This window comes from Mauremys reevesii, linkage group 19 (genome assembly GCF_016161935.1).
Source record: "Mauremys reevesii isolate NIE-2019 linkage group 19, ASM1616193v1, whole genome shotgun sequence".
Taxonomy (NCBI): Eukaryota; Metazoa; Chordata; order Testudines; family Geoemydidae; genus Mauremys; species Mauremys reevesii.
This window is the reverse complement of record NC_052641.1, coordinates 19,006,549-19,028,755: the sequence shown is the minus strand read 5'-3', so window position 1 is coordinate 19,028,755 and position 22,207 is coordinate 19,006,549. Positions and strand designations below refer to the sequence as shown.

Here is a 22,207-nt window from a genome sequence, read left to right as displayed (position 1 = left end):
GTCTGATTCAAAGCCAACAGGACTTGCGTTCTGAAGGGCCAATTTTCAAAGGTATTTAGGTGTCTCAAGATGCAGAGAGATGCCTAGTGGGATTTTCAAAAGGGTCTAAGGGTGGTTAGGTACCAAACTGCCATTGGTTACCTAACCTGCTTACTTGCTTTTGAAAATCTCAGTAGGCATCTCTCTGCATCTTTAAGTGTCTCAATACAACCCAAAATTTGTCTTTACATTCTTACATCACTTTTGAAAATAGGTCTCAGGCTCTCTGAAAAATGTTACCCCTAGTCTTTTCTTTTCCAATGCAACTGTATAGAGAGTAGCTGTTGTTGCTAGTTTTCAAATATGCGTTAGCTAAGAAATGCAAAAAACAAACAAAAAAAACCCCACAAAAAACCCCAACAACCCACAAACAAACACAAACATAAAATGCAAATTAAAAAAAAAAAACAGGAAACAATCTTTTGTGGTTAATTATGTCTCCAGTGTCAAGCAAGCCTGTTTTTTCAAGCAATGAACATGAATAATAAAATATGATTCTTAGGGAAAAATTAATGTTAACAAAAATGTAAGTTCTCAAAGCCTCCAGGGCATGATAAAACCAGGCTGCAGCTTTTATTCTATGTAGCAGAACTCTCAGTTTTAATTTAAAAAAGAACATTTGACAACAGCCCAAATGAAGGTGGGCGTGTAGATGAGATACAGAGGATGCCTGCAATTCTGCAAATGGCACTTTTATTTTAATTTCAAGGAGACTTTGCCTCATTAGTTATTCTCCTTAATTAATTAGTTAACAGTAGTTCAGAGCTTTGAAGATGTAAAGCATAATATGGAGGCTACTTTTTTTATTATTATTACAAGTCTAAAAGTGCACATGCACTTTGTTCATTTCTGTATATCAAAGGGTTTCTGCAAAGCCCTACAGGGTGGTGGCCCACAATCTTTTCATTTTCCCATCCTCTCTCCCAAATGCTTCACCCCTACATTAACCGAGACTAAAGTAACATCAGAATCAATAGTATAAGCTACATGGCCTATTTACACCAGGTGAGAATCTGTCTCTCTTTTTTCATGTTTGTAAATTTCTCCCACATATGAGATACCATTTGTTAGATGGTCTATATTGTTCTCTAAAATCGGAGGAAGGCTGTGCATTAAAGAGTTAAAAATACATGGCAAAACCTGACTTTCCATTGCCTTACATTTTGTGTGGCCATTTAACCTGAGCAAAGTGATCTGATTTTCACTCACTTTGTACAGGTGTAATTGACTACACAAGCAGGGGCGGCTCTAGGTATTTTACTGCCCCAAGCACGGCAGGCAGGCTGCCTTCGGCGGCTTGCCTGCGGGAGGTCCGCCGAAGCCGCGGGACCAGCAGACCCTCTGCAGGCATGCCGTCAAAGGCAACCTGCCTGCCACCCTCGCGGCGACCGGCAGAGCGCCATCAGTGGCTTGCCGCCCCAGGCACGCGCTTGGCGTGCTGATGCCTGGAGCCGCCCGTGTACACAAAGCAATAGAGAGTCAGGCCTGTAGGACATGGGGCCACTCATTTTATTCATGTAAACAGACTCTACTGACTTCATACTTGGTTAAATACTCTGAATCAGTGGTTCTCAACCAGGGGTACATGTACCCCTGGGGGTACTGAGAGGGTCTTCCGGGGATACATCAACTCATCTAGAGATTTGCCTAGTTTTACAACAGGCTACATAAAAAGCACTGGCGAAGTCAGTACAAACTAAAATTTCATCCAGACAATAACTTGTTTATACTGCTCTATATCCTATACACTGAAATGTAAGTACAATATTTATATTCCAGTTGCTTTGTTTTATAATTATCTGGTACAATGAGAAAGCCGGCAGTTTTTCAGTAACAGTGTGCTATGACACTTTTGTATGTTTCTGTCTGATTTTGTAAGTTTTTAAGTGAGGTGAAGACAAATCAGACTCGTGAAAGGGATACAGTATTCTGGAAAGGCGGAGAGCCACTGCTCTGGATGACATCCTCCACTGGTTGAATCAATGGTGCTATACTGATTCACGGCAGCTGAAGATCTGGCCTTGTAGGTTTATAGTGATAGAACAGAAAGCTGAGTTCCGCCCATTTCCTGCAACTTCTCATGGATGCTATCTGCCATGCTTCCCGGAGATGAGTTTAACAACAGTCAAATAAAAAATTACCTTTGGACCTTGCCTTCCCGGATAACCTGGGAGCCCTGGAACTCCGAGTTTTCCCTGTAATATTATGAAAAAACAGAATGTAGTGTGTATTTTGTGACCATTTCACCACACCATCTTCAATGGTAATCAGGATTGTATTCGTAGGTTCAATAAAGGGTTGCATTATGCAAAAGGAAACACACTAAGCTTCATAGTAGTTCAGATGTGAGATCAGACCACATGAATACCATGAAGCCGAAGATACTTAAGAAGCAGTGGAACTGTCAAAAGCCCCTTCTCTGCTGGGAGAAGCCTTCGGTTTGATTAGGTTTGATTCCTCTCTCTCATGTACAACAGGTCAGGAAATCTTTTTTTATTGAGTTAAAAAAAGTTAATAAAAAAATTGGGTTTTACACAGAAAACCTGCCATAACCCTTAATATTTTCAAATCTGGGGGATTTCAAACAAAAACTCAACATTTTCTTCTAAAACCATAGTTTGTTTGCAACAAAATCTCATTTTTTTGACAAAAGCTTGTGACCAGCTCCACTCTGATGGTGTGGAACTAAAGCAGAGAGACTCTAGAGCTGGTGACATCTGAACACGCCTGAGTCTATCCAATGCAGCATGACTGTATCCTGTAGGTTAAGTGCTTCTGTGTATATCAGGGATATCAAACAGCACCACACCCCAATACCTTCAAACAAAATATAAATCGGCCCCAAAACCCGCCTCACTTCCTCTCCCAAAAAGAAGTCTCGTCTCAACCTCCAGACTCCCCCATCATCGACCCTCCCACCATCCACCAGAGGATATCCTGGAGAAACAGGGTGGTGCAGCACACTGTCAAACTGGGCCGGCCCTGGCCATTCTTGTTTGCTTTGACTGGGCACTGAAGGGACAGTTCCAGCTTTAGCACTGTTACCTTTTCCCCAGAAGGACCAAGAGGACCTGGATCTCCATTAGGACCTCCGCGACCTTTAGGACCTTCGGGCCCATCTTCACCCCGTGGGCCGGGAGGACCAAGTTCACCCTGTTAATCAAAAGGGAAGTGATGATGAAGATGGCACTCATGCAATCTCGTATCCCAGTGCAAATCACCTGAGGCTGGCAGGAATGTACACACGGCTATGTTCCGGCTCACCCTGGCATCACTAAAGCAATTTGTGGAGACGTTAAACCTTTACCCAGTCACTGCTCAGACCAGATTGTTGTGCAGTAAATTAGAGTGTTATTAGAACAGACATGCTGCTTCCACTCACATCGCCCGGCTATTATTTCTCAGCACAGCAGTCTTTCCCTATACTCCAATTATCCTCTCTAATTCCAGCTCCCCTCCACTGAAATAGCTTTCATTAGCTCTGGCTCCTATGAACCCTTGTTTCCGCTTCCTGATCTCCAAACCATGGATTTATACGCATGCAACCCCTGGGATTTGTTACAATTTAGGGCCAACCTGAAAAACTGCAGAAGAAATACTGGTATGAAAGCCTCAGCGTGTAAATCACTGGGAATTCAGGCCGAGGAACTGGCTTGGCTATTAGCATTGTGCATGGTTACAATAGAAGTTTTCAAAGTGGAAACACACAGGCAGTCTGATATTTTGCTCAGAACTAACGGAGATGGCATCCTATTTGTCTGCAAAATTCTCAGGGAGCCCTCATCCTCAAGCAGCTCGGTATTTATCATAAAAAACAAACAAAGGACCTTGCTAGCAGGCAGCAGGGATTGTATGTTTGGTTAGAACGGCTCAGGCGGGTACCTCTTTGGCAAGGGTACGCATAATCCTCCTGAGAGACAAACCTTTTAGCGTGGTCTGCCGCCAGGTGAATTTCATCTTTGAAAAGAAGGAGGTGGGTCCGGAAAAGCTTTCAAGTGATCGATAGAGAGTAACTTTGAGGTGATGTTCAGAATGGAGCTCTGGGGCCTTGGTATGGCTCCATGGTATTCTTACATGCCAGGAGCAATGGAGGATTTGCTTTGCCTAATATCCCAGTGCCTAATATCTATTAATATATAGGCATGGCAAGAATATCTCCAGCCATACATAAGCAAGGGTGGCATTCTACAAAACCATTTCCTAGTTGGCAGATCCCTGCACAGGTGTGCTATGCAGATCCCTGCACAGGTGTGCTATGCAGCTACTGTCTGAATCTCCGTGTTAGTTTGGGCCGATGATTTGAAAAGCTTTTGATGTCAGGCAATGCACCCTGCTTCTAAAGATACGTGTCTAATATGAAAATGTACCCCTAGTGGTTTCCATAGCCCTGTTCTCACTTCTACTGAAGTGCATGCCCGGTGACTTTAGACTTTGTTCTGGTGCTACGGATCGACATCCGGCTTAGCAAATAAAGAAGATGTAACGTTATGGGAGGGAAAAGAGATACTGGAAATAAATAAATGATCCTGCAGGATGTGCAGGTATCAGGGCTGCAAGATTGGGTTCTATGTTACTACTAGCTTTAATTTTACTTCTGATATGGAAATAAAGAACTGAGAGATTTAGAACCTCCTTGTTTCCAGCAAGTCTGAGACACCAGGGTTCCTATATAGCAGTTGAATGTACAGAATGGGAGCAGAGTCTCATCATGACCCAGTCTAACTTTCTGCTCACCACTGAGCAGATCTCATGAGTGAACACAGAAGTAAGTGTTACAAAGATGATGCAAGCAGTTTGCTGCCCGCAGGACACTCCTTCCCAGGATACCGGTGTGAAATAAATTCTGATGTATTCCCACCCTGGGACAGAATCTTTATATACCAGGCACTTTTCAGGAAAACACCAACAAGAAAAACCTTCTAATTCTCCCTTGAAGCTGCAACAGAACAACCACCGTGTTCCACCTCAGAGAACTGCATTTCATGACTGCACAACAGCACAGTTATTTAGTGCTTATGAGGGACTTTCAAAGCCCTGCCCCCTATTATTATGCTTAGTGCTTCATTTGGTTATTGAAAGGCATCACTGAACGCTAACATGCCTGAAGAACCATCCTCATTACATGAGATTGATTTCATGAAGCATGAAGGACCCTGTCCCAAATCTGCTCTCTCTCTCTGTGAGGAAGATGCATTCAACATACCTCGCCAGATCAGCAAACACTCACCCGGTCTCCCTTGATGCCCATGTCACCTTTGAAGCCAGGGAAGCCATCTTCACCCTGAATAACAGGAGGAGAAAAACAGCTGATTGTCCAAAGGGGACACTGTGACACAGGTCAAATATAAGCTGTGACATTCTGTACCTTCGGGAAACAGTACTGAGTGCTGAGCAGGTTTCTGAGCGAGGGAAAGAACCAATTTTAGCCCCCTGTTCAGCTGCTTCAGCAGAACTGTCAGCCTATGCACTCTTCCACAGCAGGGGCAATGGCCAGTGAATCCATGTAGTGGCAGATACACTCCATCCCTTGGCCACCATGTCACTGCCTCCCTCTCCCTCCATGGCAGCCTCTGTGAAACTCTGAACCGGGGGTGCACAATGCTTGTGTATTTCCATGGCATCAGGGCATCTCTGTACCAGGGGGAGGGCAAGATGGGCCCACTAACCCCCATGCACATTGTACATCACATGCAACACAGCCAAGCTGTAAGTGCTCAAGATCCTACCTTTGGGAGTATCATATCAACAGATAACTATAATCCCACTGGAATTACAAAGGTGCATTCTCCAACCAATCGCACCTTGTAGAGTAGAGTACCATCCCAGTAGAGATCATCTGCTCAGATGGTATAAATACCAGCAATTTACCAGTACTGGCAACAAATTATTTTGAAGAATAACAGGGTTTTATTTTCACGGAGTTCATTTTACACCATCCTTCCATGAAACCTCAAGGACAGTAGTAATATTTCTTCCAGCCAAGACAGTTTAACTGCAGAACTCAAATCGATACTGTATCAACTCCTAGAGCAAACCCAGGACAGATTAAAACACAGACACGGTAACCAAAACCAACTTTGGATTCTGGAAGGTCCCTCTGGCTAACTCCTTGCCTCCAATTGCCAGCTCTGCTGCTGATGGACTATCGGATATGAAAAAGGATCATGGGGATACTTAGGACTGGAACAGTGCAGCAAATCTCCATCTCCTGATATTGCTTTGGGAGACCACAGCTGTATCCCTGAAATATAATCTATATTTTTTTCTACGCACATTCTACTTTGTCAAATTCCTTTGTCAGACAGATTTTAGAAGCTGCTCCAATGGCTGGTCTTGGCAGTGTATTCCCTGGGCCGGATTCTGATCTTTGTTACCCAGATGTAAATCACAAAGAATTCCATTTATCTCAGTGAAATTTCCCCTGGCTAACAAAAAAACCAGAAGCTTGCTCCTGGGCAAAGGACTTCTGCTAAAACGTACATTGACATGATTTTTGTTTGCTATTAGTTAGGAAGCAGTGTGCTTCAGTTACCAGCATAAGGGGGAAATCCAGCACGAAATCAGACTCCCTTCCCTTCTAAGGTATTTAAACTATAATACTACCACTAATGGCTGGCCTCAGGAGTCAGGCCGAAGATCGAGTAGGTCATGGAGACTGCGTTATTCCCAGCTCAGAGTTGAGACACGCTGGCTGAGCATTGTGGAGGATGTCTATGCTATGCCTGCTCTGGGAATAAACAGAGAGCAGCTGTTTCTAGGACTGACAGTCCAGCTCCATTCACCAGCAGAAATATTCATACGTGTATGTCTCACAGGACTGGATCCTACATTGGCAAAGCAGGTCTGCAAAACTGCACACACAGGCAACCTTCCTCCAATGGAATGGGGCAACTCACCTTTTCGCCCTTAGTGCCCTTTAAGCCACGAACACCGTCTGCCCCCTTAGGAAAAAATACAGAGGCACATTACAATGTTACACCTGCACAAGGTAAAGCATACACATAGCTAGAGCTGGGTGAATCATTAACAACAGTGAATTTTGACTCACTCTCTTCTGCCAAATTGTCCTTGTGCAGATTGTGATTTTCCTAAATGTACTGGTGGTTTATAATTATTTGCTGAATAGTTTTTGGTCTGTTGCTCATTTGTGAATATTTGCTACTCAAAATTTGAGCTGATTTCATTGGACAAAAGGGACATGTGATACCTCTCCATTTCTCAATAAGATGAATGTAAAAGTCAGAATCAAGTTTCCAGGGAGAACATTCATGATTGGAAGTTTGCTTTCTGAAAAGGTTTTCCAAAAATTCACTTTAAAATAGGCAACTTTCACCAAAATCTCCTGCCAGTAAACTGAGCTGACTAAGATATTACCTAAGTGCAAAAGGGGTACAGCCACTGCTGAAGTAGGGTGACCAGATGTCCCGATTTTATAGAGATAGTCCTGATTTTGGGGTCTTTTTCCTTATATAGGCTCCTATTACCCCTCACCCCCGTCCCGATTTTTCATATTTGCTGGCTGGTCACCCTAAGCTGAAGTGAATTCATTTGAAAAAAATACTGAACACACATTCACAACGTCTTCCTTTATTACTTTGTAGCATTCACCCAGCAAAGAGTCTGCAGATTTCTGGCTCCTTTTTAGTGCGACACTCGCCTCCATTGTGCTTTGGCTATAGGGGTGAATGAATTTCACCAAAAGAAACATCTACACTGCAGCTGGAAATGCGCTTATGAGCATGGGTAGACAGACACACATTAGCTCCGCTCAAGCTAGTGCACTAAAAATAGCTGCGGGTAGTACAGGCAGCAGCTTGGGATAATTGCCTGAATACAAACCCTCCCAGCATATTTGGGTAGCTAGCCCCAGGCACTACCCATGCCATCCGTGGCTACACTGCTATTATTAGCCTGCTAGCTTGAGCAGAGCTAGCACATCTGTCTACCCGCACTGGAAAGCATGCTCCCAGCTGCAGTGTAGACGTACCCTTGAAAGTCAATGGAAAAATCCTCATTTATTTCAATGGGGCCAAGATTCCACCCTTTCGTACTGACCCACCGGTTGAGGTGGGACTTCAAACTAAACAGCAGCAATTGTTTTCCGAGGGCCAGATCCTCAGCTAAGTATGAATGGACATAACCACACTGCAGTCAAATGAAAATGTTCAGGACCACCTATTCATCCGTATATGTCTGGCAAGGGCAGAGCAGAATCATTCGAATTCATGCTTAACGTTCATACCATTTATTGATGGTCACGATTCTGGAGAAAGACATTACAAGGGGCTAAAGATGGCGGGCTCTCGACTGAGACTCAGTTTGCCAAGTGCCATCTTGTGGTAAAAACACATTATGCTCCCAGCCTGATGTAATAACTCAGCACAGCAGTCATCCCTCCACAGCCCAGCCGGCTTTGAAACCAGGATAAATCTTTAGCGCAACTAGGACCTGAAGAAGCATAATGTGTAACCTATGATTGCCTCTGTGTGAAATGACACTGAATGGACACTCTCAAGCACTCTGCTACTTAATCAGCCTCCAACAGCAGAGATCCTTAGCACTAAATGGACAGGGTGAAGAAGATGTAATTTTCCTGACGATAGTACTAGTCTCGGGATTCAAGAGACAGTCAAGTATTATCTAGCACTACGCTCCTTCCCCTGGAGGTGACTTGTCTCCTTGTTTGCTATTCTCCTGTACTCAGTCCCCAAGCCATTACGTCTAATCAAAACGCTGCCGACACCAAGATCCACGACAGAGTTGGGAAAATTGGAGGGGTGGGGAATGGGGCATTAGAGATCGGGGGTGGGGGGGTGGGTGGAAATGTAGCGAATATAAAGCTAAAACCAGAATGCGAAAGCACGAAGCCTAAGAATACTTGTCCATTATTAATGCAGCACCATATTCACTAATTATATGAATGCAGGGAACTCCCCCATTTTCGGACTCACTGGTCCTGTACTGAATAAGTAGAGGTAAGCGGAACAGCACTATGGAATGAGATGACTGATCATCCGGGAGAGAGGCTACTGGCCGGGAAGAATGCCTAGGAAAACTGGAGAACAGGAAGCTGTCATACTGGATCAGAGCTGTGGTCCGTCTAGCCCTGCATCGCATGTCCAACAGTGGCCGGTACCAGCTACTTCACAAGCAGGTGAAGGAAACCCTGAAATAGGCGGCTAAGGAATAACCTGCTCCCGGGGAAAATTTCTTCCTAAACTCCATCACTTAGAGAAGTTGGCTTATGCCCTGAAGCAGGATTTCTACCCCTGCCAAACTTTTGGGGTTTATTTATGTATGGATATTTAAATCAATCAACACTAGGGCACTGAACAGAATGGAAAGGGAAAAAATGAATAGTGAGTCCAAAGGATACACATGTCAGGAACATGACGTATTATTATTAATTGTTTGATTGTAGCACCTAAAAGCCCTGCTCATGGACCAAGACCCACTGTGCTAGGTGCTGTACAGAGAACCAAAGGATGGTCTCTGCACCAAGGAGCTAACAATCCAAGTATCTAATTGAGGGGGTTTCAAGTACATCTTGTACTTGTCCCTCCTACCCAGATGCCTGAGGTAAGCATGTGATCTCTTGCACACTACGTATGTGGCACAACTGAGCCCAAGCATGAACTGAGAATTTAGCCTGTGCACTTTTTGGTTAGTATTGCGACCTTATTGAAGAGTTCTGCTGTGGATGCACCCACCCTGCTCCCTTTCCTCTCACTGTCCTGCACATGCATCAGAAGGTGGAATTTTGCCCTTATTTTATTTTAGTGGTTGTGACATGGGGCACAGTTCCCTAAGTTGCTATGGCAGTGTGTATCGGAAGTTTACATACAGTGCCTGCCTGCGCTACATCTAGATCGGGGTAGGCAAACCTATGGCACATGTGCCGAAGGTGGCACGCAAACTGATTTTCAGTGGCACTAACACTGCCCAGGTCCTGGCCACTGGTCTGGGGGGGCTCTGCATTTTTATTTAATTTTAAATGAAGCTTCTTAAATATTTAAAAAACCTTATTTACTTTACATACAACAATTTAGTTATATAATATAGACTTATAGAAAGAGACCTTCTAAAACCATTAAAATTATCACTGGCACGTGAAACCTTAAATCAGAGTGAATAAATGAAGACTCAGCACACCACTTCTGAAAGGTTGCTGACCCCTGACCTAGATCTAGCTGGTGCAACTGCTTCACGCTTCCCTGTCTATTTGACCCTTGGTTGCTTATAGCTGCCAGAGTCTAGCTGCTCATGCACTGATGGCTGAAGGACGTAGGAGGAGATAACCCTGGACAATAAGGAACTCTGGAAGCCTGGCCATATGCAGCTGCAAATCACTGCTGTGTTTTCACCTTTGGTCCAGCGTACTCACTGAGCTGCAGTGGATTGATCATACTGTGTGTGTCTGTCGAGAGACTGGAGACTATTAATATGTGAGACAGTCAATACGAATGGATTTTGAGAGCTAATTCTCAGTTGGCTGCTGTGGTTTCTTACAGCTTGGGGGCTGCAAGTTCTATTCTGAGTTTTGAAGACTTTGTGAGCCAAATTCTGCCCTTAAGTACATGAGGCCCTCTTGGAAAGGGGGAAGCTGGGTATCCGGGACCCAACGGAACATCAAGGCAGACTGGTTTAAGGAGTGGAAGGTGGGAGATTCAGCAGTGTGCCTTACTGCTGCATCCCCTAGTGCTTGCAGCTGAAAGCAGCCAAGGGTGCCAAAGGCGTGAGCGAGTCCCTTTGTCATTCAAAGCATTGCTAGGTCCATGTCTTGCCTTGCTTGGGGCAAGAAGTAAGAAGCTTCCTGCACATTGATTTTCCCTCAGGAAAAGCAGGCCAGAATTTCACCACAGGGAACACACATCTTATAGCTGTATATATGCAATGTAACTCTTATATCAACAAAAAGAGCTCTTTAAAAATGAATGTACTTTTACCCAAGATATATTTAATGTCCTCCCCCAACCCCTCCTGCATGCAAAAAATACAAATGAATTTCAAGTGCAGTGAATTCACACAGCAGGAGAGAATTCTGATTGGATGGACAAGTTCTAATGATTGATGATGGCAAGTCCAAGGAGAGACGCTGTTCTTTGATTCCCAGAACTGAAGCTTTATTCGATTAATAGCACGCTGATTGAGGGAACCAAAACATTTTTGGTAAACACTGAGGATTGTGCAGACAACACACTTTCTCTATATCACTGTAATTAGGAACAGTTCCACTTTAGCAGTAAGCATAATGGAAAACCATTCCTTAATGGACCACTAAGTCTCAATCTGCTGTGCTGCAAGACATGAGACGAAAACATGCTTTGGTTAAATAAATCTAGTTAAATTTTTGGAAATGGAAGAGTGAGTGGCTTTGTGCTGCTGGGAAAATGTATGGAAGGTTTGAATCAGTTTTCACTTCATCTTTAGCCTTGATCCAGTATCTGTATCCATGAGCATGGAACCCTGCAGTTTCACAGTTAGATGGGGGCAGAGTTAACAGAGTTAGACGCAGGATTAAGAATCAGAGTGGTAGGGGGAAAATACCCACTACCTTCTTATCAATGTACACACACTGCAGATATCAGGAGCGAGCTGAAGAACTGCAATTCAATTCAGTGAGAGAGAATGGGATGCGAGTTTAACTCACACGCAGAGAAATCTTGGCTTCAAATAACACAATTTCAGAGTACTCTGAGCACACAGACACACTGTGTTTTGTTTTAATATTGGGCTATTTTGTTTCATTAACAGTCACAGCCTGTTAAAATCTTCACGTACAGGCAGAGATATGTTTTGTTTTCCAACAGCAAGTGATTATGATGGAACTGTGCCATGTTCCGTGGGAATAAAAATCCATCTGAAGCTCTTCCAGAGAGCAGTGGAGTTATATTTCTACTAGGCCTGAGTTGATAAGTCAGGCCAAAGGAATTGATCAAATGGTAAGTATGACTGAACACTAGTGCTCCAGTGTTTCTGCTACACCCCGCAGTAAGACATCTAAGTTTCTGCTAGGCTCACTGATAACACATCTACCATAGGTATCACATCCATAGTTAGTGGTAATGCTGCCGGGTGGCCTTTAGACTCATCTGTAATACCTATAGGTTCCTCCCCAACTAACTGATTCACCACCTAATCTTCTAGATTTCTTCCAGCGCTCTTGCAGCGCTATCCCTTCTATATGGCCATTCCCTAGTTCCATTTACATATAACCAGAGTTGTTGACCCTTTTGAAGCCAGAGAAAGATTTGCTAAGAGTAAGGAGAAAAAAATTCTTCTTAGGGGCTGCTGTCAAACTCAGTGAGATCCAAGATGGCGACCTCTACCTCGAACACAAAACACAGAATTCAGCTCAGAAATAAAGACGTAGGTGTGTGTTCCCATCTTCCTTACCTTGACGCCACGAGGTCCTGGATATCCAAGTGGGCCCTGAGGTCCCGTTGGACCCTGTGATTTAAAAACAACAATGACAAAACAACATTAAGATACAGCAATGGTGGAACTTTTTGATAAACTGTCTGTCCTGAACTGCACAGGAAACTGTGTGGCTGGCTGCATAGAAGGCATATGGGAGGTCAGCTGTGCTTAGAAGAGGCGAGATCATGTTGCTCTGTGGTCTGAGCACAGGACAGAAGATAGAGAGAGGAGATACCATCTGTGTGACTGCTATACTGATTAGCTACAAACTCATGATGAAATAAAAAAAAAATCGTTTAAATGTCCACAATTCTTTTCTTGCCTTTTCCCGAACAACTGTAGAATTGGTCAGAATTTTTCAAAATTCAAGGTGTAGCATTGTCAAATTTGAAAACTTTAGACTGTCAAAATTTTGAAAAAAAAGAGGGGAAGTAAAATGTGAATTTCTCTTTTTCCCCTCAACTAGCTCTAGCTTCAAGAATAATAAAATAGGAGCAATGCAGGGGAGCTGCAACAATTTGTATAGTGGGGGTGCTGAGAGCCATTGAACCAAACTGTAACCCTGTATGTGATGGAAACCACTTCAAGCCGGGGGGTGCTGCAGCACCCCCGCACCTCTAGTTCCAGCACGTATGGGGCAATGGAATAAAATTAAAAATTGAAAATTTAGACTTAATGGGTGAAACTTTCAAAAGTGCTGAAGGAACTTAGGGGCCTAAGTCTCATTTTCAAAAGTGATTTAGGACTTTCGATGAGATTTAGACTTGTAAATTCCTGCATCACTTTTGAAAATGGGACTTATGAGCCTAGGATCCCTAGATCCAGAAAACTACAGACAATGAGATCTATACCAGAACATGTGGAATAAACTCCCAAGGGAAGCAGCGGAAACCCCATCATGTGGCACATGTGAACCTAAATAGCACGAAACATTAGCACATGTGCAACAGGGACCAATCCTTCATGTACAAGAAGATGCATTGGATGCCCTCAAGTCTAGCTGGTCTCTGATTTCTAGGACTATTATAATGTTGGCTCTATTCATAAGATCCAATGGTTGGACGCTGAAGCTAGACAAATGTAGCCTAAAAATAAGATGCAAATTTGAACAGGGAGGGTCATTAACAACTTACCTGGGCATGTGATGGTTTCCCCAGCACTTGAAATCTTTAGGTCAAGACTGGATGTCTTTTTAAAAGATGAGCTGTAGCTCAAACAGAAGTTATGGGCTTGATACAGACATTTTCGGGTGAGGTTCTTTGGCCTGGATTTTGCCGGAGGGCAGACTACGATGATCATAATGGTCCCTTCTAGCATTCAAAACTATGAATCCAGCTAGTCATCACTGATTCCAAGGGCAGAATTTAGTTATTGCCAAACCTAGATGGACAGACTCCATGGTAACTTTGTAAGGACCTTGCACCATCACTATAGTGCTGTATTATGACTCGGTAAATCAATCACATTTTCAACTGAATTTTTTTCTTTTGCTCAATTAACTGAAAAATACTCTTCCATTTCTTTAAGAGAGTTCTGGATAATTTTTCCCAGCCTGACAGCCAGACTGAGCTGAAGGATCTATGCTTCTTGGGGTCTGTTGGAGTCTCAGACCTCATGCTAGGGTCAACTGAAACATATCTAGCAGCACAAACACTACTCTGAGATCATAACTGCTTAAGTAATAACTCATGGAGAAAGTTATAGCCTGGATCTGGACTTTTACCCTGACACCCGATGACTCTCTGATGTTTGCGAGTGAGTGCAGGACTGTTTATTGGGTTTTAATATTCTACAGATATGAACATTTGAATTCCTAGCCTCACGTGATGCCAGCTGGAGGAATAGCCCCCGTCAAGGTTGCAGGCATCATTTTCCTGCTCTACACAGTACCTATGCAATGTTAGGTTGAGCTTCAAGCAAACTGGACGGTACTCTAATAAAATCCTTTTGACAAATGTAATGTTTTTCAACTGAACGGACACAGCAGGAACACAGATGGTAAATCTCCCAGACAAACTAACAGCCATATAATTCAAGGACTCTGAGCAATGTTTTCTAAAGTATTGTTAAAGAGGGACTTTGACATAGGGGCAAACTAGAAAGAAAAGAACATTAATTTTTAAAAAAATTAATTTCTGCAGCACTGAGGATATTTATTTGTGTCTGATTAACAGCTTTCCCCTTCACAGGTTTCTGTTTACATGTTTGGGAAGCTTTTCAGTGCTGCTTGCCAGGAGAGCTGGGATAGAAAATGCTGCTAACCAGATCTCTGGTGCAACTACAGGTTTATAGACAAGCTGCAATTGTCCCATGACTCCTTCCTCCTCATCCCCTGTGGCCAAAATCACAAGTGAGAAAACAATCAAAACGCATCTTAGATGCCGAAGGTTCAGGCAGGAAAAATGTCCAAGTTTATCTAGATTTCTAAATGAGCTGCAAATCTCACAAGATCACCATTCCTGGGGCATTTCCAAACAGAGGGGGGGGGCAGTAATATTTTTGTTCCTTTGTTTCTAGACAAAGCCAGAAAGTGGAAGAAGTAGAAAGAACATTAAAAGAAACACACAGACAGATGACTTGAACTTGGTTCTAGGAGCAGGGTTGGTGGCTTCTTATTCTTGCCACATCTGCTGGCCCATGCCCACTTATTTTTCAGTTTCTCACTGGTGTTTCAAAAAGCACTACGGCCAAATCACGCGACCGTCTCCCAGCACATGTTTAACAAAAGTTTTGCAAGCACAGCTATGTCCCTTAGGAGTGTGAAACACCCCCATCCCCCCAGCTTATCTGACATAGCTGTGCTCGCGAAAGCCCTAATGTAGATGCAGTTATACCGTCAAAAAAGCCCTTTTGCCAGTCTAACTTATTTCATTTGGGGAACAGGTATGAATTATGTCGGCAAAAGAACTCTTGGAGGCTTTGCCGGTATAGCTCTACCAGTCTAATACCGGTTTGCCAGTATAGTGCCAGTTTGCAGGTATAACTATCTAAGCAAATCCTTCCTAGTATAGACAAGGCCTCTAAGGCAATGAAGTCATCTGCTCAACGCCTAACATTGCATGGGGATTAATTTCTTCCTCCGCGTTCAGTGACACTAAATAAGAATGATGAGGGTCTGGTTAACACATACCTGACTCCCCTTCTCACCAGGAGGACCTTCTTTGCCAGGATGACCCTATTAATAAAACAGACAGACAAACCAGGGAGAGGAGATTAATAATCAGATCACTGCTTTGGAAACTGACCGTCCGTTTTGCTCTATTTCCAAGGGGATCCTTACACATTAGTGAGCACTTACTCATGCGAGTGGTCCCGTTGGGGTCAACTGATCTACCTGCATGAGTGCTCCCCAACATAAGGGGACTGCAATGGTCCCTTAGTGGAATTCTACTTTACACTGCTACACCACCTTGCATCTGCGCAGCACAAGACATTTTGCAAATATCAGTAACATCTCGCAACACCTCTGTGAGTTGGGCAACTAGCCGTGTATCTATTTTGCGAAGAGGGAACTGTGGCACAATGTGGCTAAATGTCACACCCAAGGCCATGTGGCAAGGCCATGGCAGAGTCAGGAATAAAACTCAGAAGTTCTGGATCCCACTCCCGTGTTTTAATCACTAGGCCACTTTTGCTCCTGATATTTGCTGTCATTAGGTTGGCGATGGGAAAAAAATCCAGTTGTACAACCCTGGAGAGTATGTTGGGAAGGCTGTGATGGTCAGATCTCCACACTGAATCATTTGCTAATTACTGGAATCAGTTGCATGATCTCATGATAAACACTCAGTTAACCTGCATCCCCACTGCATGCTGACTGTCTGGACACTGGTCGGCTTTCTTCTTGAGCTTGGGAGCTGAATAACCCAACGTCCTGTAGCTTCCAACACATTCTTATTCAGTGTCTTTAGAAGCCTTTTGTTGAGATTTCTATCAGTACAAAACAAAAGTACCATTTTCCATCCTGAAAAACTGCTTCTAATCAAGCACAGTGCACTAGTGAAGCATTGTGAAGAGCCAATGAGTGCCTTTGCAACGGATTTGCTTACTAAAGGACCAAACACACTGCCAAGGCAAAGCATCCCTCTTGGGTTTGCAGTGTCTGCACAAAGACATTAACCTCTTAGCTGTGGCACATAATGCACATTCATAATCTTTTCGTATGAAAGAAACATGAGGGCACCCAGACCACACCGCAGGCTCTCAAAGCCCTAAGTACCTCTGCAGTAAATAGGTTTTCATCAGCAACCTCCTGTCTGAACCTGCCAATGACCTTCTTGCAACCACTTAACAAGCATAACCATAAACCATTTCCCAAGATCACCCTGCATAAAGGAGAACATCAGACCAGCAGGATTTCATACAAAGGATCTGATTTTTAAGAAAACTAACCTCCCTTTTTATACTCACAAATATACGCTGCTATTTTGATATCGGAAGGTGTCATGATGTAGCCAGATATCTAAAGGGCATCAACAGCACCCATACACATCTGGGGGCACAAAACGGTGCCTGCACCAATTTACTCATCTCTAGATCTATTGGTGCAGTGGTGGGTGTCAACGGAAGTCCTGGCCGAGGTCTAAATCTGCACTGTATATCGTATCGTCACCAATTTCAAAAAGTGCAGCTTCATTACCAGCCCTGTGATCGATAACTGACAAGGGACTTTGTTGGGCCTTGCAGCGAGATGCCAAATGATTTGGGGGATCTTTAAAAGGAATTTAGTAAACGTCACATATCTTCAGAGTCCGATTACTACAGAGCGTCTGGGCATCCTGTTATTCCTTAAGACGGTGCAACACTCCCACTTAAAACCTGCCCTAGACAATCTTCAGGCCACACAGTTCCCAATGAGAACAAACGGAGCTGTGTTTGCACACTGAAGAGGAGATATGACCCTTAGTCTACATACAAACTAGACCTGACAGATTTTATAACCGAGCAGCTCCAACGGAGGCTGCTCTGAGAATTTCACACCAAGAGCAACAGCCTTAAAGAGACTCTGTTCTGTTGATTCAGCTAACATTTTTATGAGACAGCTAAATTCCCCGAGTGGGAAGGATAATCCCCAGATAGAAAATGTAACTTTTCAGCATGTTCTGCATTTACGTTAGGGAATGTAACCGTTTAACGTTTGTTGCTTTTAAAATCGGACGTCTCCTTGGTGTGTAAAAAATTTGATCGAGTTTAAAGGCCAGAGATTTTCAGCAGCAGCTTCCAAGAATGGATAATGTTTAAAGTAGGATTATCATGAGGCTGCTAGAAGAGAACTCTAATGTGAAATTCAGGTTGCTCTTACTACCTGCATTGCAGAAGCACTTAGGGTATGTCTACACTGCAATCAGCCACCCATGGCTAGCCCGGGCCAGCTAACTCAGACTCAGGCTAAGGGGTTGTTTAATTGTGGTATAGGGCCCGAATGTCTACACCACAATTAAACGGGCCCATAGCTTAAGCCCCGTGACCTGAGCCAGCTGGCCTGGGCCAGCCGCGGGTTTTTAATTGCCATGTAGACATACCCTCGGTGTTCTAAGCACCACAGGCGGAGATTGAGAGAGCAACTGAATTCAACCCTACGGTGCAGGTAAAAGGGTTCATTTTTATTCACAACATGCATCGCCCCCTTTACAGGGGCTGGTCTGAGGTGCCCTCAGAGTGCTAGTGCTCCGTTCAATACACTCAAGCATGCATTTCATATGAACTACTGGGATTTAGCAGGATCCATAGTGTGTGTTAAAACAATGCCCATTCCTTACGAACGCCGTTGTTTACTGAAAATGATTATTACCACGGCAATCCTGAGAGCGGCTGAGCACTCTCCACTCCGGATAGAATTGAGGGGAGTTGAAGTAGGTGCGCAACACACAGAAGAACCAGCCCGGTAGTGTGGGGCTAGAGGAGAAACAAACCCTGCAACGTGCCCGAGACGTTTGTGTAAATTCTGACTGAGGCCTGATCTTGTAAACCTTGAGCGGTACTGAACTCCCAAGGAGGCTGGCTGCAATAGGGATACAGCATCAGGTCCCTAGTGGGTAAGCTGGGTGGGGTACCCTAGGAACAGACTACTTACCGGAGGGCCATCTGCACCGGGCATGCCAGGAAGACCAGGTTTACCCAGAGGTCCCTAAAAAATACCCAACAACAATCAGAATCACTGCAGCAACAAGTGTCCCCATGAAGGTTATTAAACACTGACAGTCAGAGAACAAAGGGCACCATGTTACAGGCACATCTTTTGCTTTGTCTGAACCTGGTCTCGCAAATGCTGGATGTAAAGGTAGCTCCTTTAGGAAAGATGCAATGGCTCAATAAGGAGGGCCTGATCCTGCCCCGTCTTTCACACCAGTGCAAACTGAGTGCACAGTTGGTGCAAAATGCTATCATCCTGACTGGGCAGCATTTTGCACTGATGTCAATGACCATGCAAGGTGCAGGGTGCTGGAAAACTGGGCCCACAGCGCATAAAATCACATAATAGAAAAACCAACAATTAGGACAAATGAAAAGAATGTGGGGCTGCCCTATTCCCCCCCCCTTCTTGTTTTAATACAGTTATGTTACTTTCCTTTCATAATAGGAATCCTGATCCCTTGACCGTGTCAATGAGAGGCTGTACTGACACAACTTGAGCAATTAAACAAGAAACACCTTTATCCTTTAAAACGATAATTCGTTCTGTTCATTTTTCTCCGGGACAGCCTTTGGTCAATGATCCCATAACACTGTACAATAAGGGGAATTCCAGTGTTGGGGTAAATGATACATGCCAAGGAAGTCAGTGGCGTGGGAGTTATGCAAATCAACTCGGGAGCATGAAATAGTCCCGTCATTCCAGTGGGCAACATTTTGCCTGATTTAAAGTCCATGGTGTGGCATGGGTGGGAGGGAAGAATTTGTCCAGTGAGAGCAGTACAGTAAGCAAAAACGGAAAGTCGGTGCAACTTGGCACATCTCCCTGGGGGAAGATCCTCATTAAATTCTCTAAATCCCCATGCTCTTACAAATGTTATCCCTTTATACAGCTCTGCATATTTAGCCTCAGAAACAAACAACTTTAAGTCATCTCCTAACATTTTACATAGGCTGTCTTCAAAATGTTTCTCTTAAAATTGGATGTGAATACAAATATTATGAATTAGAGACAAACTCCATTTCCTCCTCTCTGCCCTGTCTGGAGCAGAAGATATTAAACCTTCAGGCATACAGCTGTAAACAGATGTTGCATGAGGGAAAGGGAAGTATCTGAAGAGGCAAATGCATATTAATGGCAACAGCTGACTTATGTCACAGCTGCAGTGTATTAACGTACTTTATCGCCTGGTGGACCAATTGCACCCTGTGGGCCTGGAAGACCCTGTGAAAAGAAAAAAAGGGAGGGTCATTAAGAAACAAATTAATCATTCTAAATGTATTTTGCAGAACCTCAGTGTAGCATCCTTCTAACACTTTCAATGACTTGGTATTTCCAATAGTTATCGAAATGTCTCACAGAAGATGATAATACTTCATTTTTAGATATCTTATTTCATCCATAGAACTGAAAGTGCTTTACAAATGAGGATAATTAGGATGAAATTCAATAAGGACAAATGCAAAGTGCTCCATTTAGGAAGGAACAATCAGTTGCACACATACAAAATGGGAAATGGCTGCCTAGGAAGGAGCACTGCGGAAAGGGATCTGGGGTCATAGTGGACCATAAGCTAAATATGAATCAACAGCGTAACAGTGTTGCAAAAAAAGCAAACATCATTCTTGGCTGTATTAGCAGGAGTGTTGTAAGCAAAACACGACAAGTAATTCTTTCGCTCTACTCCGCACTGATTAGGCCTCAACTGGAGTATTGTGTCCAGTTCTGGGTGCGGCATTTCAGGAAGGATGTTGACAAATTGAAGAGAGTCCAGAGAAGAGCAACAAAAATGATTAAAGGTCTAGAAAACACGACCTATGAGTAGGGTGACCAGACAGCAACTATGAAAAATCGGGACGGGGGTGGGGGGTAATAGGACCCTATATAAGAAAAAGATCCAAAAATCGGGACTGTCCCTATAAAATCGGGACATCTGGTCACCCTATGAGAGAAGATTGAAAGAATTGGGTTTGTTTAGTCTGGAAAAGAGAAGACTGAGAGGGGACATGAGAACAGTTTTCAAGTACCTAAAAGGCTGTTAACAAGGAGGAGGGAGAAAAATTGTTGTTCTTAACTTCTGAGAATAGGACAAGAAGCAATGGGCTTAAATTGCAGCAAGAGAGGTTTAGGATGGACATTAAGAAAAACTTCCTAACTGTCAGGGTGGTTAATCACTGGAATAAATTGCCTAGGGAGGTGGTGGAATCTCCATCATTGGAAATTTTTAAGAATAGGTCAGACAAACACCTGTCAGGGATGCTCTAGATAATACTTAGTCCTGTCACAAGTGCAGAGGACTGGACTAGATGACCTCTCAAGGTTCCTTCCAGCCCTGTGATCGTATGATAAATATTGTTTTCAAGATGGGAAAATTGAGGCACCCAAAAGGGATGTGACTTGCCCAAGGTTACACAGAAGTTCAATAGCAGCACTGAAGAATATGTCCTCAGGTCTCCTGACTCCTAGTCCTATAGTCACTGGACCCTACTGCTTCCATAATGATTACATTAAAAACCAGAGCTAATACTGTGCAGCAAATTTGGATTCAGAGCCAGATACCTGACTCCCTCAGTCAAGGAGATGCCTGGATCGGGCTTCGGTCCATTACAGCAGCAGGAGCCAGCTGCAAAATGTGGATCCAGAATGAGGTTGTTTAGATTTAGAGCCCAGGCTCCACCTTTAGTCAACACTTTGGGCGACGTCCCATCTGAACCACTCTGCAGGTCAGGACATGCGATGGGGGGCAAAGCGCATACAGAACTATAAACCCGACACTTTCCTCTCAAGGTGAAGAGCTGTTTCATGCCTTACCTGAGCACCTGGGTTGCCCTGTTGTCCTGGTGGTCCCGGCTCACCTTGAGGACCCTGCCAGGAAGCAAAGCAAGAGCTGAAAGGAGCTCAAAACCGTAGCAGTAATAATGTCCATCCATAGCATTATGGCCAACAGTTATATACACATCAACTCACGCTAAAGCAGGGGTAATGAATTCTCATGCGACTAGGTGTAAACTGACTGTTATTGCAGGGGTCAGGAAGGGATTTGTCATTCTCAGTTGTGCAATTGTGGAGGGCTGTGACTGCCTATCTCCAAAGCACTGCTAGTGGCCACTGCTGGAAACAGAATATACCAGCTACCAAATGCTACTGAATTCAGTTATTTAGCCACAGAAACCATTTCTTCTTAGATTTTATTTGTGCATGCTGACATGGAAGGTAGAGTTATTTAAATCACAACCATAATAAAAAAATACTTTGCTCTTACATATACACACATTATACACACTTATGTGCTTGTGTAAAAGTATGTAACCCTTCATTCAAGGATTCGACAAATCAAATTAATCAATCCTCACAGCCCAGTTATGAATTACGATCACAGTCCTCACTTTAGATGCCATAGCCAAGTGATGAGTACAAGATCCAGGAAAAGAACCCAGGAGTTCTGATTGCCAGTGTCCTGGTCTCACAACTAGACAACACTTCCTCCCACGTATATATGGTAGTCTTCTCAGGGGAGGCATTATTGATGGGTGAAGGACCATTGTAGAGGACCAGCCTATACAATAATTAAGTCCAACTTAAACCATGCTTAGAATTTGTAGTGGCTCCTCCGCA

General features: G+C 43.7%; 1 protein-coding gene and 1 long non-coding RNA gene across 2 annotated transcripts in view; one reads left to right on the top strand and one right to left on the bottom strand.

Annotated features, from left to right (window-relative positions):
• COL5A1 (collagen type V alpha 1 chain) overlaps positions 1–22,207 on the bottom strand; it is a 238,371-nt gene that overhangs the window by 59,917 nt on the left and 156,247 nt on the right. Inside the window, exons 23-31 of the mRNA XM_039506169.1 lie at positions 21,404–21,457; positions 19,772–19,816; positions 18,533–18,586; positions 15,590–15,634; positions 12,436–12,489; positions 6,936–6,980; positions 5,267–5,320; positions 3,085–3,192; positions 2,181–2,234 (exon numbers count right to left, since the gene is read on the bottom strand). Of these exons, the coding sequence (XP_039362103.1) occupies positions 2,181–2,234; positions 3,085–3,192; positions 5,267–5,320; positions 6,936–6,980; positions 12,436–12,489; positions 15,590–15,634; positions 18,533–18,586; positions 19,772–19,816; positions 21,404–21,457 (513 nt within the window). The remainder of the gene's footprint in view (positions 1–2,180; positions 2,235–3,084; positions 3,193–5,266; positions 5,321–6,935; positions 6,981–12,435; positions 12,490–15,589; positions 15,635–18,532; positions 18,587–19,771; positions 19,817–21,403; positions 21,458–22,207) is intronic.
• LOC120386658 overlaps positions 1–22,207 on the top strand; it is a 45,226-nt gene that overhangs the window by 1,682 nt on the left and 21,337 nt on the right. The window lies entirely within an intron of this gene.